Source organism: Streptopelia decaocto, assembly GCF_964273445.1.
Source record: "Streptopelia decaocto genome assembly, chromosome: 5".
Classification (NCBI taxonomy): domain Eukaryota; kingdom Metazoa; phylum Chordata; class Aves; order Columbiformes; family Columbidae; genus Streptopelia; species Streptopelia decaocto.
Genome location: NC_138659.1, coordinates 49,304,134 through 49,321,726, shown reverse-complemented (window position 1 = coordinate 49,321,726; position 17,593 = coordinate 49,304,134). Strand labels below are relative to the sequence as shown.

The 17,593-nt window shown below is 37.5% G+C and overlaps 1 protein-coding gene across 9 annotated transcripts in view; it reads left to right on the top strand.

The window, feature by feature from the left end:
• The window catches only part of KAT6B (lysine acetyltransferase 6B), a 105,700-nt gene extending 89,480 nt beyond the window's left edge, over positions 1-16,220 (top strand). For all 9 annotated transcript variants that reach the window (XM_082053454.1, XM_082053461.1, XM_082053459.1 and 6 more), the window contains 5 exons: positions 5,343-5,574; positions 7,567-7,726; positions 8,346-8,612; positions 9,852-10,161; positions 12,105-16,220. In XM_082053454.1, the coding sequence (XP_081909580.1) occupies positions 5,343-5,574; positions 7,567-7,726; positions 8,346-8,612; positions 9,852-10,161; positions 12,105-14,590 (3,455 nt within the window). In that variant the 3' untranslated portion in view covers positions 14,591-16,220. The remainder of the gene's footprint in view (positions 1-5,342; positions 5,575-7,566; positions 7,727-8,345; positions 8,613-9,851; positions 10,162-12,104) is intronic.
• Positions 16,221-17,593: the final 1,373 nt, after the last annotated feature.

Sequence of the window (17,593 nt, the reverse complement as noted above, 5' to 3'; positions counted from 1 at the left end):
GTCAGAATGCTCTGGATGGATTGTATTCCAGCTACATTGAATTTTGAATAAAATGCCCATTGGAGATTGCAAGAGGTGTTGTGATAACTTCATAAAAGGAGGACTAATATACTTATTATACTTCACAAGCCTAATATAGCTCTCTGTTTTACCTTCTTAGAGCTTATTCTGCTACAGTTCTTTCATTTTCTGAAGTGTGGATGCTAAGCAACCGACTGCTTCCTCTTAAGCTAAACAAAGGAATCTCTGTATTTAATATAAAATATAGCACTTCAAGGATTGTTCCAGGATATAAAGTTTTTTAAAAATAGAAATAGTAAATATAATTACATCAAAAATGCTTGTACAAAACCTTCATATTAACTAAGTTCCCTTGCTTCTCAGGTGAACAGGAAACCACTAATGAAGTGTTCATTCAATCCTGTGCAATATGCATGCCACAGTTCAACTATGGCTGTGTGTAACTGAGCCCCAATGTGGGCATGCTGTCCTGCCTGCACACAAACAAGTATCAGTCAAACACCCCCGGCTAGGTTACAAATGGGCAGGAGGGAAGGGAGGACAAGACTGGGGTTTTTGGTTTTGTGGTTTAATTGAATCAAGTTAAATTACTTAGCTGAAAACCTAATGGCTTTATAATGATTGTGGTCAGTCTTAAATGCACTCAAATAACTTTTTTTTTTTTTTTTTTTAGCTACATCTCTCTTCTTTGACCATTCATCAGAAATAAAATGATAAATTGATTTATTTGTTGCTACTGAACAGGGGTGTCAAACTCATTTTCACGGGGGCCACATCAGCCTCGCAGTTGCTTTCAAAGGTCTGAATGTAATTTTAGGACTGTGTAAGCGTAGGAGTAGTTATATTTATACAGTCCTAAAATTACATTCAACCAGTTGAAGGCAGCCATGAGACTGATGTAGCCCCTGGTGAAAATGAGTCTGTCACCCCTGCTATAGAATATAAAGTGTGTGTAGAGAGCACACAGGTTGCAGGAGAGTCTGTAAAGAATATCTTCAAACTTCATTTGACTTCCTTCTGTCAGTTTGGTTTTTTTTTTTTTTTGTTCACTTGGTCTTTCTCAGTATACCAGTTCAATTCTGTAGTGTCTTTGCTGCTTTCTCCTGTGCCACTGACCTTTGTCATCTGCATCTCTGTCTTCTTCTTGCACTATTTGAGGGCTAGCCTGCCTTGGCTACCACGTTAAAAGCAAAGGGATAAGTCTGTATTTCTTCAGTAGATAATAAAACTTAATTCAGCTGTCTCAAGCTAAATGGTACCTGCCTTATTTAAAATTGTGGAGTGATTTGTGCTTACCATCAGAAAGGCAATGCAGTGAAGTTTGAAAGTGTGTATGGTGTGGAAGGCAAGATGCGTCTTGGGAATTTGAAGATAAGAGACTTAGTAATGAAATAGCTGCTTATGGCAGTTTGTAACTTGAAGTATGTATAAAATTACTTTCATGCCATAGGACTGAAAGGGGGCAGATATGATCCTGATTTGTAGTAGTTTTTCAGGAGAAAGCTAGAGATACACAAGTCAATTAACCTCATGTCAGTACCAGCCATATTGGCGGACATGACAATAATTAAGACTAGTACTAGTGAACACGGGTAAATGCAGTGAATGGAGGAAGGACTCTGTGCAGCTTGCGAAAGACAGTGATACTTGACAAATCTTACCAAGTTCTTAAAAATGCCAAAAAGTGTGGGGATGGTACACATCTGGTGGGTTCTGTTTGTTCGGACAGAGCCAGATTAATTCTGTTTGTGTGTGAGTTTTGCAGGGTGGTTGCCTGTTTTAGTCTATCCCTTGGACTTTTCTGTCAGAACAGGGTACAATCAAGCTGGACCTCAGATGTCACACTGTTTGATTTGTTTTAAGAGGCAGAACTGAGCATAGCAAAACCAATAATTAACTGGAAGTTTCTGGGGACTGACACAGATGTATTATTGTTGTGGACTCTGCAGCTCTTTCAGGGGAGTTACATAATAAGACTGCTATAGATTGAAATTACAAGATACTGCTCAAGTTAATTTCTTTAAATGTATGCTTTAATGTCTTATCTCCTAAATTTGTGTTGGAAGCATAAAATATATGTATCTTGTACTAGCTTGCCCTTTCTCAGGCTGGATTTCTTCAATTATTTTAAATCTTGAATAAGATAAAACCTTAGTGGTTCTGGGAAGGTTTGCATGACAAAAATCAAAGGCTGTAAATTGCACGTGGCATGTTGCTTCACTATGAAGGCTGAAGATAAGGCAAGAAGTAAAAATCATTAATGGTATTTTGGCTGTTTAATTTTGTGATACTATCACTCATATGCCTAGAAGATGGACAACTCCTTGTTCTTCTAGATTAGGTCAAGCAGTTTTGTGTGTAACACACAGTCTGACTTGTTTACTCTTGGAGGGTGGGTGGGCAGGAGCTGTATTTTGTCCTCTGAACGTTGCTGTTGTTCGTACTCCCATATCAGGTATTATAGTTTAAAAGAATTCTTTCAGGTTTCCACTTTGAGGCTATCCATTATTAAGATGAGGAAGACACAATGACACTGGGGGTATTTGTTTAACAGGGGAATATTGTACTCATTTCAGATACTTCAGGATAGATACACGAGCTACCAAGATCAGTGTTTTTTATTTACCTGCAACTTAGATCAATTATTTGGCGTCTCTTTGGTAAGTTTAATTTAATAGATGTCATTCAAATCACAGAATCTGTTAAGAGAAACTTTTTATTCAGTGCTCGTTACATGTAACTGGGACTGTTACCTCTGATTTATAGTTTTGATCCTATATAATGTATCTTGGATAAGCCAAGGTTATATTGTAGAATGGAAGGAGGAAGAATACCGACAGATGTTATTGCCCTGCAGGTGAAGTTTCACTGCTTTAATGTAGAGTATGTGAAAATTACCACTAAGAACTAATCTCAAAGTTCACAGCCATTGGAAGGATCCAATGAGCAAGGATATACTAGTAGAACTACGTGTGGTTCCCTAACTGGTGATTCCAGGCTCTTGATAGTGGTTTCTTATTAAGCCTCATGAGATGCTTACTAAAAAAGTGTAGTTACAGCCCTGTTATGTAGGAGGAAAATGGAAGCGGAGGAAGAAAGTTCTTATCAAAGTAATTTTATAGTAAAATACAAGAATGAAGTCCAGGTCTTGCAAACAGTCTACATACACTTTAGTGCCCAAGTTTTCTTACATGTCAAGTTGGTAGGTTAAATTGTAAAGTTACTTGAAGCAAATATAAGTTCTCATGGATTTATTTTAATGACCTGTTTTTCTCTCTTCCTGTGTTGACACTTCTATCACTACTTGTACTGCTACAGTTTTGCATGTTTTTCAATAGGCAATGATGTCTTAATATAAAACTTGTCTTCATATGTTATAAACAAGCTGATGCAAAATACTTTCTTGGTACAAGTGAAGCTTTGTTTGAAATTATGCAGACAAGGCTATACACTATAGGTCTCCTTTTGTGTGGTTGGAAGTAAAACAATTCTTTACCTTCAAACTGTTTAGGACGCAGTGTGGTTTTGAATGTGAAATTTTTCTGTCAATAACTGTTACAGGTAGTACTAAGATGTATCGTCTAGTTATAAAAAAAATGCAATATGCTGCAACTTCAAATGTTAAAACACCCCCCTTTTCTGAAGTATAAAGGTAGTGTTTCTTCTGTGAAACACAAGAAATTTACTTGCAGAGTTTCCAGTGGTACCATGCAGATGTAGGCAGCCATGTGCTGTGTAGAATTAGGCAGATGTGGGATGGCATTCCTCCTGAAGCTCTGGCATTTTATCATAAATCATGCTAATAGATACAAAGGGTACACTACTTATTTCAGTATCCGTGTTGTTAGTAATCACTTGGAATGTACTAGGATGTCTACTTTTCTGTGTAAACATTTTTATGCAAACTGGAGGTGAGAGTGTGATGTCTAGTGCATATGTATTTTCCGAATTCTGTTGTGGACCTTTTACATTGCCCTGGAAAAAAGAGAAGAGCATTGTTTCAGGCTGAGTAAATATACATGGACATGTGCATTTCATATTTTTATAAGTATTTTTTAAAATGTGCATACAGTTTGTTTATGGTAGAGCATACAGCAAAAAAAGAGGGAAACAGCCACTGCCTTGCTCAAAGCTGGATGTTTTTAATTTATAGCAAACTTGATTAGGAGAAACTTTATGAAGAAGTCAGGAGGATTTGTTTAGCAAATGTGACATAGCTGTACTAGATATGTTTTAAAGTAGTCTTGGAAAAATAAAAGGACAGATTCCAACTTTTTTTTTTAAAGTATTTAAGAATATTGAAAGGCAAAAGAACCATATATGTTGTTGGATTCCAAATGACTGAGTAATGTAATTCCATTAGCATGATGTCTGTGCTTATGGTGGAATAAGCATTTTGTAAGCCTAGTGTTTAAGGCCCATGTTTTAGTAGTGTTTGTAAAGGCAAAGTGCAGAATATGTATCGTGGAGGGATGAATTACTGTGAGAGGATAGATTTTATTAATTGTGCTGGTTTTTTTTTTCTTTCTCCCGAGTTAGTTTTAATGGTGGCAAAAACCAGACTTCTGTTATGTCCAAGCAGGTGTGCTTTGATTTAAATTGTAAAAGCTTCTTAGAGCTGAAGAAAGTTAAAAAGGACTTGCAATATACATAGAATGTAAAATGAAGGTGGGGTATTGTAGAATAGCTGATTGGTTACAGTCTTGAGGACTACCAACTAGAATTACATGAATGTTCTTAAACGTGAATTAAGGGAGATTATTTTACAAATTATTTCTCCTAAGTAATTCTCCTTGTGAATTCACAAGTAATTCAACTTGTGAATTATGTGTCACCTCTAAAATACAACTAACTGTTTAATCAAAAACTTGCATCACCTGAGGCTTCCTGAAAAAAACTGACTTAAATTATATTACCCACAATACTTTCTCATGAGATTTTTCTGAAAATTCTTGGCTTCAGTGCTGTAAGTCGGAAGGCCAGGGAGTTGTAGGTCTAAACAAGATTGTGTATGATGGATCTGTTCTGAAATGTGTTTGCTTTTTATTTCCTCCTTGCCTTATGATTAGAAGGGGTGTGGGGGTTGGTTAATGATTGATTCTTAGGATGTCTGAGTCTCTTACAAGGATTTCATCCTTTTCTATGCCACTATGATGATGAAAACAAATCTCTTTTGCAAGTAGCAGTTCTTTAATTGCAAGAGTTACCAATAATATAACCAGTCATACTGATCTTTCTATTACTATCAACTTTCTTAACGGGCAGTTAAAATTCTTTAGTTCTGTTATCTCAGTAAAGTATTCTGTTTCTTTTCCTTCTAGGCTATTTACTTTCTAGAAGAGAGGGTCAAGCAGGATCCCCTGAAAAGCCATTGTCTGATCTGGGTCGTCTCTCATACTTGGCTTACTGGAAAAGTGTCATATTAGAATACCTTAACTGCCACCATGAAAAACAAATCAGCATCAAAGGAATGAGTCGAGCTACTGGAATGTGTCCACATGATATTGCCACAACCCTGCAGCAACATAGCATGATAGATAAAAGAGAAGATAGGTCAGTGAATTTTGTAAAAAAAATTTAAAAATACTGAGTCAAAACATTTACTTTCTTTACTTAGAAAACAGTTGATGTGAAAAGCATCTGTGTAAAATTCTGACTTCAAAATGAACAATAAGCATCTTATTGAAGGAGTCACTATAGCCACATCTCATTAATGCGGTCTTATGTAAAGAGTATTTTGTTACTAAACAAATGGTGGGTTTTTTAGACCCTCTTTCATGTTAATAGTCATTAGAAGGGTGCAGCCAGATAAACATTTTCAGTGAAGAGTGGGTGGCAGTCTTTTTCTCCACATCCCCTTTTTCAATCCCTACAAATTCTCATAAACCATGGGATCAGACCAGCACTACGTGAAGCCCTCCTGCCCAAGGTACTGGCAATGCAAATGGATTTTTAAAGTTTCTGTTTAATGTTACATCAATGTTGAAAGTCAGTGCACTGGGAAGGTGAGTTCTTATTTTGTGACTATCTTCTTTCTTAACAATCTTGATTGATGTTTTAGATTTTAAGTGGGTTTTGTTTTGTTGTTTGAGCTCTTTTTTTCATAAAACACCTGAAATGACTTTCAGTGGTGTTTGTGTTTCTGAAGAGCTTCTTAATTCTTCCAGTCATGGAAGGTTTAATCAAGCAAAACTGCCTTAGAAACAGTGGGCTGCCAAAAAATCAAGTTGGTATTGGAATAGCTCAGCCTTTTTATGTGTACCAGCACTAGTATTCAAAGTTAGCAAGTTTTGAACTAGTAAGAATACAAGTCGTCAAAAAAGAGGTTGGCTTTACAGGATGGTGTTATTGAGACTATTAAGAGGAGTGCTGTCAGTGCATTAAAACCTTCACTTTCTGGAGTGCTTATTAATGTGCAACCTAATGGGACAAATACATTTTAAGGGAGAATCAAATAAGTGTTCCTTACTTACATGCAACTTCTGCCCTATCACAAATTGTTATAGGTCCTGAATAGTGACACCCAGTTAGAAAATAACATTTTTTTCCTCTGTAGAATTCAAAATATTTTATGAACAAGGTCAGTCTTTTTTCATAGGTAGTAAAGCTTAGACAGGTACCTGAACTGACCTGGCCAATGGTATCCAGAAGGTCAGTGGCTGAGCCAGGAAAATAAATCTTGTCTTTGAAATTCCTGCCGGACACATTGGGTATGGCCTCTTATGATTTCCTACATTTTGTTAATTTTTCTTACAGGTAGTGGCACAGAAGTTTGTCACAATTCTGTGAAAAGGGTTCACCTGGATCTGATTTTGGTTATAGCATTATCTAAGTGAAAAGCAATATTGTCACTTATCTGATTTTTACAGCATTTGCAATCCTTGTTTAAAAAAAAAGTTGTTTAAAATCATATAGTTCTTTGTAATGGGGGCTTCAGTGGGATATGTGCTAGTAAATTTGCATACTGTACTATTGTGTTAGTCTTTACCTGCTTTTGGTATGCTACCTCATTTCATAGTAATTAGAAAGTTTTTTTCTACTGCATCAGCATAGGACTAAGGTACATTTTTATGCTTCGTTAGAAAACCTGTGTTTCTAAGTTGCTTTCTCGTCCAGTTAGCTGCCATCTTCACTTGTAATATTAATGACTTTCTTGCTCTTTACTTGATGATCCGCAGTGTTTTCTATTTATGCTTGTATGTTATGTGAAAATTGGAAATTATTCTGTCAGCATCTGAAGTGCCAACACTAAACCTCTGGAGTGGATTTAGAGTAGTCAACTATAAAACCTTTACTTGCTTCCCTGTTGCCCCAGTGATGATTGGTATTGAGCTTTCACTTCATACACTGTTGTTTCCTCGCTTCCTCTTATTAAACAGTCAGTAGTGTAAGCGTGTTATCTGTGTGTGACAGCTAATATTTTTAGTTTGAGGTATCCATTTATTTACCCATATATTTTCACAGGTTATTGTGCAAACAGATTTAAACAGTAGGAAGGTTGGTTTAGGTGATCACTTTCTAAAATTACTTTTTCTTGGATTGTAGATTTGTAATTATTAGAAGAGAAAAGCTGATTTCGAGTCACATGGAGAAACTGAAAGCGAATCCACGTATCAATGAAGTAGATCCTGAAAGCTTGAGGTGGACTCCTTTGTTAGTTTCTAATGCTGCAGTTTCTGAAGAAGAGAGAGAAGCAGAAAAGGAGGTAAGATTGGAAACTTCTTATTCTGAATTTCCCTTCCGTTGGATTTCATCACTCTGAATATTCAACATTAGGCTGTCTTACATAGAGTAGTTTTAATTTTGAGCAGTGCTTAATTGTAGAGAATACTGATATTTTTGTAATGCACCAGTTTTGGAAGCTGTGCAGCAAGACATGGTAACTTCAGGGTGATGAAGATGAAAACTTAAAACATGAATCACCTGTCATGGAGCTGTATTTCTCACTCGTGAGGTAGTCGAAGAACATGTAATCAGATCAAATTTGGTGCAGAGCTCAGGGGCTACAGTGTCAATCGATTCTTTGTGTTATGAACTTGCTCAAAGTGATCCATGTCAGTGGGCATGTAATGTAGTGCTAAAGGATTTAAATCAATTCGCTGCATCATTAATAGTGCTAAATATCCCATGAAATGCAATCTTCTTTGGTTTGTTATCCTAACTGTTGTGAAGGAGCTACTCGATGATTCAGCTGAAATGTTGTTGCTAGGTTAGCCAGCGCTGCTAATCAGGGTTGACTTATTGTAACTCTTTAGCTGGACATAAAGGATGTGGCTAAGTAAATGCTCTTTCAGTGACCCATTATTTTAACCTCGACCCTTCAGGCTGAGCGTCTGATGGAACAAGCTAGCTGCTGGGAAAAGGAAGAGCAAGACATATTCTCCACGAGAACTAATAGTAGGCAATCACCTGCAAAAGTACAATCTAAAAATAAATATTTGCGATCTCCAGAAAGTGTGGCAGTAGTGGGGGAGCGAGGGCAATCGGCAGAGCAATCCAAGGAAAGCAGCGAGGAGGATGGCGGGGATGAGAATCAGCAGAGTTCACCTCCCCGGCTGACAAAGCCACAGTCACTGGCCATGAAAAGAAAGGTGTGTTACTTCAATGGTTTGGTTTAAAGTCATTCATCTCTCATTTCAATCAAATTGTTTTCACTGAAATAACAATCTAGTTTTTCTACCAACATTTATTAGACTGTTTTAATGCTTTCTATATTGTTTGGACAGTGAACAGCTCCTGTCTTTTGGTTTTTCTCCTACATCCAATTTTTTATCTGTCAGATTTTTCATCAAACTGTAAAATACTAGTGACACAAAATATCAGAATTTCCTCTTAATTTTAAAACTAGTGATTGCCCTCTGCTGTTTGGCATTGGTATTGGTTCAATATTTTAATGGTTCTTCCTTTTTTCATCTTAAGATGGAGTCTGGCTTGTGGGGTTTGTCTTTTTATTGTTTGAAATATAAGAAATACTCAAAGTGGCATAATGTTTTTCAGAAGCAAATGCTGTTAAAACAAAAGGCTTTTTTACCCATATTCTTTTAATTCCCAAGAGATTTAAATGATAAATTTTGGTTAGTGTACTGTTTACATAATTCTTAATTTCATTGAAAAATTGACTGTTTCAATGGTTTAAATTCATAAAAGCAGGCATCCCAAAATTTTAAAGAACCCACCTTAGCATGTGTATTTAGATGTCTCTGGTGAGAATTAGGGAATTGAAGTGTCACTTGGTTTAAACTTTAGATGAGCAAACTTAAAAGTAACTATAAATCTGTGAGAATGGATAATAATAGAGGTACAAACTGTTGAACAGTTTTTTCGTTAGAGCAGCCAGCTGTAGGATTCTTTGAGTGTATTGAGACCCGTGTGAAGCTTGAGGCGCACTTCCTTTGTTATCTATTTTTTTCTACATCCGTACTTATTTCTAAACTAGCAGAAATCAGAAATGTAGCAGAAACCTTGATGCTTGTGAGGGTTGTTGGGGAATTATAAATCTACAGAAGAAAAATGTATAAGTACAATTTATGTAATATTGCTATGAATATTATTTGAGAGAAGAAGGTAAAAGTCACTACAATATGAAGAAAATTCTAATCTTAATTTTCACCTACAGAAAGGTTTGTCTGCTTATATAGATATATATGTATTTTAACTGTTTAGACATTTTACTTTTAGATTCTGTCTACATTTGAAGTTGATGCAAGGTAAGGTTTTTATTTTAAATGAGCAGATAGATTACTGTAAACTCACTTTATAAAAAATTATATCTAGAGTTTGCTAACAAACAGGAGTGTAGGAAGAGTTATGTTTGTGGAATTATTTTTCAGAGACCTTTCATACTGAAAAAGAAAAGAGGCCGTAAACGCAGAAGGATTAATAGCAGTGTAACAACAGAGACAATTTCTGAAACAACAGAGGTGTTGAATGAACCATTTGATAACTCAGATGAAGAGCGTCCCATGCCACAGTTGGAACCTACTTGTGAGATGGATGGGGAAGATGATGACTTGAAGCCTGTAATTAGAAAAGCTTTTGATTATCAACCTGGGCAGCAGAAACAGGAGAAGGAGGAGGATGAAGAGCAGAACAAGGAGGAGAAAAATATTTGTTGTTACAGGAGTGATGACAATTGTACAAGTAAGCTGAAAATGTTCTTGTATCTTCACAAAATTAATTTGTTGGGTGGCCTTCAGAGGAAGTGGGTGTTTTTTGTCGTAAATCTGGACATTTTTAAAGGTCGTATTTAGCCATTTTGATCTTAAAGTCTTATGACCTTAACAATGCTTCCTGCCTAGAGGTGCTACTGGAGCCATTAATCTCACATAGTTTTATTAGAATTCAGTGGTATATCCAAATTTTTTTGGTGTTTTCATGTTTGTTTTTTTTTCTGTTGTGTTTGCTTCTTTTGTTATTGCTGACCCATTAATATTATAATCTGGTTTTTGTATTCAGAAAATGGATGTTTTTCAGTCTGAAGCACTGCAGTCCTTGTCGTGTTGCCAAAACCAACTTCTGTGTCCCTACAACAGGGCATTTTGTAGTCAGAGCAGCGTTATCACTGGAATATTGTTTAAGATTGTTTTTGTATCCCTAGTTAAAGGATAGAAGCAAAAAGTAATATTTGGTTTACACAAGTATCTTTCTATTCAGCATTGTTGGTAATTTGATGAAATGTTTGTTTCTAGGACACAATATGTCCTCACTGGGGTCCCTTTTGTTTTTTCTCCAAAAGAGAGAGGGGTAGTTTTAACTGTCATCTTTTGAAGCTGCTTATCTAGTTTGATTTCAAGGATCTCTCCTGGCAGAAAAGCTAATGGATGGAGAGTGAAGCTACTAATGAGCTATTTTGAATATACACTCATCCCTTCACCTCCTGGCTCTTGAATTGCACTTACAACTTTTAATTCCAGAATGAATGACTGGATTCTCAGGTCTATGTATTTCCTCTAAGAAGCCAGTAGGTGCTACTTTAGTGTTTTCATAATTGCATGGGAATTTTAATCTTTGCGATCCTCAGTTGAGGAATCATGCACTGATTTCTATTTTAAACAGTTTTTGTGCGACTAGAGCACCATGCTTACGAATGTTGCAGGTAATGCTGTAATGCTTACCAATGCACAGGTAATTAGGATATTGCCACTTTTTCCTGCTTCTTGACAGAAATGAATCAAACCAGTAGTAGCAAATTCAGTGTGTTCCAGCTATGTCCCAGTGGTCAGGTTTGCACTGCTTTAACTAGACTGTGTATTTGTCTGTGGACCATGTCATCACATGAATTGACTGTAGCAGTGTTATAACACTACAGTGAGAGGCAGAACTTGGCAAAGGAGTATCGCTGAAGCCATTACACTCCCAGGTGCAGCATGGTATATCCTGAGAATTCTCCTTTTTTGTGGTGTATCTGTAAGTGGTATCTGGGGAGAGAGAAGTGAATGTGTTTGGGTAAGTTTTTTTTTATAGTTAATAGATTAATTTAGTGCTCTGATGCACTCTCTCTTTATTTTCTATTATTTTTTGGCTTTTGTCATGTATTGTGAGCTGTGTCATGTTATACTGCCCATGAGAAGTTACTAGAATGAACCACTTTTTTTTCAGTGTTGGTGGTGAAGCATGTTTGTATGTTTACTGTGGCTTGTCCTCCAGAATGGTCAAACAGGCAACTCTACACTCTCATGTTATTACTGTCAAAAAAGATGAATATGCATTAGATCAGTCTATATAAAGCGATGGCCTACCTCTATTCTAAAAACACAGGTTGATAATCAAATACTTGGACAATATTTTTGCTTTAGTTTACATGTCTTGTGATTTAAATCTCTAGGGGTTTTCTAGTTTGTAAATGGTGGTTCCAGTGGTCACTGTTAGAAGGCCACCAAACCAGAATTCTATATATCTGTGCATTTTAGAGCTGTAGATATTATGTCATTCCATTGTGGTCTGAGATCTCTTTGTAACTCTTATTCTGGAGTTTCTGAATACATTTTGAGTATATAAATTACATTTGGGTTTGTGTTTGAAAATATTGATCAGTTTGTGCAAGCTAAGACTTTTCTTTTGTCTCTGTTTATTGCTTCCCAAAGATAATACAGAGGATGCAGCTGTATCGGAAGAAAGCACTAAAGACAATCTTGAACCTTTAAAGGGTAAGCAGGGTTGGCCTAAAGGAGTTAAGCGTGGTCCATCTAAATGGAGGCAAAGCAAAGAAAGAAAACCTGGCTTTAAGCTTAATTTATACACTCCACCTGAGACTCCTATGGAGCCTGACTATCAGGTGTTGGTGGAGGAACAAAAGGAGGTAGCTGACAACAAGCCCTGCTCAGTTCCTGCTGTTATGGAGGAAGAGATTAAAGAGCCTGTTGAACTATTGCCACCACCAGATGATGAGGTAAAAGAGGTAGAACCTGAACCTCTGCATCCACCCTGTGAACCCTTTGAAAAACAAGAAAACGATATGATGAAAGCTGGGGAAGAAGAAAGGAATTTAGAAGAAGGTGAAATAAATTCAAAAGATCGAGAAAAAGACAAAGCAGATGAGGTGTTTCTGCAAAAAGAAGAGTCCCTGCATTTGGATGATCAGGATGAGGAAGAGGAGGAGGATGAAGAACCTTCTCACAATGAGGATCATGATGCAGATGATGAAGACGATAGCCACATGGGTTCAACAGAAGTGGAGAAAGAGGAATTGCCTGGTGAAGCTTTCAAAGAAATGCTGGAAACACAGCAATCTTTTTTAGACGTAAATGTTCAAAATGGTAATTCAAATCAAGAGGACTTAATGGATTGTGGGGTGGACCTTGCAGCTGATGAGTGTGAAAGTGACCAGAAAGAACTTGCTGCAGATTCAGACCCAGTGCCTGAATCTGATGATGATCACACAGATAACAACCAGGACCAAAAAGCTGATGAAGAATTACATTCCAGTTTCAAGGGTGAGAGTACTGAGACCATGGAGATTGATTCAGAGACGGTTCAAGCAGTACAGTCTCTAACTCAAGAAGCAAGTGAACATGAAGATACATTTCAGGACTGCGCAGAGACTCAGGAGGCCTGTAGAAGTTTGCAAAACTATGCCCATAATGACCAAAGTCCACAAATGACCACACTGGATGATTGTCAGCAGTCTGATCACAGTAGCCCTGTTTCATCTGTGCACTCGCATCCCAGCCAGTCAGTTCGTTCTGTTAATAGTCCAAATGTTGCTCCTTTAGAGAACAGCTATGCTCAGATCAGCCCAGATCAAAGTGCCATTTCTGTGCCGTCTCTACAGAACATGGAGACCAGCCCCATGATGGATGTTCCCTCAGTTTCTGATCATTCGCAACAAGTTGTGGATAGTGGGTTTAGTGACTTGGGGAGCATTGAGAGCACAACAGAAAACTACGAAAACCCAAGCAGTTATGATTCTACAATGGGTAGTAGTATCTGTGGAAACAATTCTTCTCAAAACAGTTGCTCGTACAGTAGCCTTACATCTAGTAACCTAACCCAGAGTAGCTGTGCAGTGACACAGCAGATGTCTAACATGAATGGAAGCTGCAGTATGATGCAACAAACAAACATCAACTCTCCTCCCACTTGTAATGTAAAATCTCCCCAAGGCTGTGTTGTTGAAAGGCCTCCCAGCAGCAACCAACAGTTATCCCAGTGCAGCATGGCCGCCAATTTTACACCACCTATGCAGTTAACTGAAATCCCCGAGACTGGCAATACCAACATTGGATTGTATGAAAGAATGGGGCAGAGTGAATTTGGAGCAGGGCATTACTCACAGCCATCTGCCACCTTCAGCCTTGCCAAACTGCAACAGTTAACTAACACGCTTATGGATCATTCCTTGCCTTACAGCCATTCAGCTGCTGTAACTTCCTATGCAAACAGTGCCTCTTTGTCCACCCCCTTGAGTAATACAGGGCTTGTTCAGCTTTCTCAGTCTCCACATGCTGTTCCTGGAGGACCTCAAGCACAGGCCACCATGACCCCTCCCCCCAACCTCACTCCTCCTCCTATGAATTTGCCACCTCCCCTTTTGCAGCGTAACATGACTTCATCAAATATTGGAATATCCCACACCCAAAGACTGCAGACTCAGATGGCCAGCAAAGGTCATGTTTCTGTAAGAACCAAATCCACGCCTCTGCCACCTGCTGCTGCAGCCCATCAGCCACAAATCTATGGGCGTACTTCGCAGACTGTGGCCATGCAAGGGCCCACACGGACCTTAACAATGCAGCGTGGTATGAACATGAGTGTAAATTTGATGCCAGCCCCAGCTTACAATGTCAATTCAGTGAACATGAATATGAATACCCTTAATGCTATGAATGGTTATAGTATGTCCCAGCCGATGATGAATAGTGGATATCACAGTAATCATGGGTATATGAATCAAACACCCCAGTACCCTATGCAGATGCAGATGGGGATGATGGGAACTCAGCCATACGCACAGCAACCAATGCAGACAGCACCCCACAGTAACATGATGTACACTCCTCCAGGGCATCATGGCTACATGAATACAGGCATGTCCAAACAGTCTCTTAATGGATCCTACATGAGAAGGTAGGCCCTGTGGAGAGACACACTACCAAACTGGCATATGGATTGATCTGCACAAATATATTTTGGAGAGTACGATTTCAAAACCAGCAATTGGTGTGAATGCAAAAACATTTGTTGGCACCATTTAAAAGCTGTATGCAGCAGAAAGCCTTATACAAGTTGTTATTTTTTTCTTCTTGTTTTGGTTTTTGTTTCATTTTGTTTTGTTTTCAACTTTGTGGGATTTAACTTCGCTTTTCTTTGGGGGGGAATTAGGTGGTTTTCCATTTTTCTGTTTATTTCATTGAGCTTGAAGTTCTCTGGAAAGGAAGAACTCTTTCTATGAACTGCAATTACACAGCAGCTGATGGTTCAGAGCCATTTTATGTGCCTGCTCCCATTAAAAATGTGGATAAACAGACTCCAAAACTATCAAACCGTACTAGATCGTGAGCTTTTTCTCTCTCCTTTCCCCACATGTAAATGCCTTTTAGCAGTTCTTTTATTGTATTATTTTGTTTCTGAAGGTGACACTTCCGCATGCCGCTAATGTCTTTGTTAGTGACAGTGCATTTTGTAGTACTGTACAAGTGTTGTGCTTAACAGTAAGCCATTTCTTAATTTTTTTGCCTTGATTAGGTTACCCTAGTTTGAGGGGTAAATAAAACAGAACTATATTTTTGTTAATTATAAAACTTGTAAAAAATAATAAAGCTGCAAAAGCTACTCACATTTTGGTTAGTTCAAAGGGTTTTATTGCTGTATGTTTAGTGTAAAGTTGAGACTCTTTTCCATTTTTGTGACCAGTTACTTTGGGGCTGGGGTAGGAAAAAGGGCAGCTTTCTGTTTTATAAATACTGCTATGTTTTTTTGTTGATTGAAACATCTCAGTGTTTATTTGTCAAGTTTTGAAACATTTTCATATGTGTCCAAATACTTGGCAGGATTAAAAAAAAGGTAGTGGATTTGGTGTAAAGTTGCTATTTTATGGAAATGCCTCTAACTTTACATTTTCATTCCATCTGTAGATTTTTCTATCTTTATAAAATATTGGAGTTATTTTTTAAGGGAAAAAATAGAGCAGTAGCGTGTGAATAGCTCAAACTAAGCTTACAGATCGCATGTAAAAAGGCAAAAGTTATTTGTGTCTGTTTATATTGCTTCCTTTTTTGTAGCCTTTGTACCTGTACAGAGTGACTGTAAGGGCCGAACAGAAGAGGCTTGATACATGTAAAAATAGGACCCAGTGACACTCTTGTATTTATCTGTTATCTTTTTAGTCAGTCACTTAAAAAAAAAAATCCCACACACAAAAAGCACCCAAGAAACAAAAATAAAAACTGCAAAAAACACTCCCCCAAGCTGTACATTTTAACATGAAATAAATTATGATGAGCCATTTTTAGCCTCTTGTGTCTTGTCATAGTTTGATGTTGCATGGGAATTACCTCCTGAAACAGTGTTTGTTACAGTGCTCTCACGTGCTCGATCTAAAGCCCATTAAAGTTGATGGGGTTTGGATTAGATGGTTAGAGCCTAAGTGTAGGTTACTCAGCATAATTGCATACACCTTGTGAAAATAAAGAGTATCCAAGATTATTTTTTTTAATAATCTTAATAAAATATTGAATAAATATGTATTTAATACATTACAAGCTTGTCAGTATTTAATGTATGAAACTTCTTTCCTATAGAAAATGTTAATATATATGTAAAAGGGTATGTGATAGTAACAGACATGATGTTTGAACTGTATCTTAAACATAGAATTGTAAGCTCTTCCTTTGTCATTTTATCAGGTTACAAGACGATGCAGATCTTGTGTTGAACCTCCCAAGTTCTCTGTATACACATGTGTATGTGTGCACACGTACACACGTATGTGAACACTTCTAATCTAGCAACAGAAGTCCTGTAAAAATCAAGGCTCCCTGTGTGTGTGGAGCTTTTGAGCGGACCACTTTTAAATTGGCCGTGTGTGAATCTGCACCAGAAAAAATTCTTAGAAGATTTTTTTTTTTAAAATGCTTCTAATGTGAATGTTGCCACTGAATTCCCCCCCCATGCCCACTGACACTGCAGGAAGGTTGCTAGCTAAGGTGAAAGGACTGCTCAGTTTCATTGAAAACTCTCTGTCCCCATTCCAGGATATAAAACAGCTTTATAGGTGGTATTTTATATGCTTGAAAGTCAGAGAAATTTGTATTTCTTCAAATAAAACCCTTGAAGTGTGTGGTGTTGCCAAATCAAGAACATGATACTACAAATTCATGTGCATAACCTGTTCAATTTGAATATGGGGCAGCAGTCTAAAATAGAGGATCTGAATGGGAGCTAAAATTGCTGGTCAAATAGTAATTTGGAGTAACTTGTGTTTTAGGAGTTCAGAATGCTTGATAAGGAGAGCACGATACAACAAAGATCTTTGTTCATGCACTTACACTGTCAAATTTGCTTTATGAAGGCACAGAGTATTCCCAGTACTTAAACTGTATGTGTGTTTGTCTTCACAAACTCGCTGTCACCTTTTTAGGCTTAGGAAGAGGGAAGGTGAACTCAACACAGTTAATGTGCAGCCTTTGAGTGTGTAAAACTAGGACCTTGTGTCTTTGAATATTTGCGTCTCGTAGTGGCACGGTGTTCTCTGGTTTTTTCGGTTTGTATTTTTTACAGTGAGTGAAAAAGGCAGCTGGGTCTTTTATCCACTGCTGTTTAGTTTTGGGTTTCCAAGCCTGTAACATACAGGCAAATCAGACCTTCTTGCCATTTCAGTATGTGCTGACCTAAAGCAGAGCATTCAAACTCCAGCATATTGCTAAAATTCTATATTTGCAGTATATGGATTAAAACTTGGGTGGATAAATGATGTATTATGTGTGCACAACAGACAAGTTTCCAATATTTTTTTTTTTTCAGAACAGAATTCCCTTTGGGAGGACAAATGGTTCTCCTATGTCGTTTTCCATAGTGATTGTTCAGCTGTGAATTGCATTACTGCACTGAACTTTCTGTTTTATAAGCAGCTGTC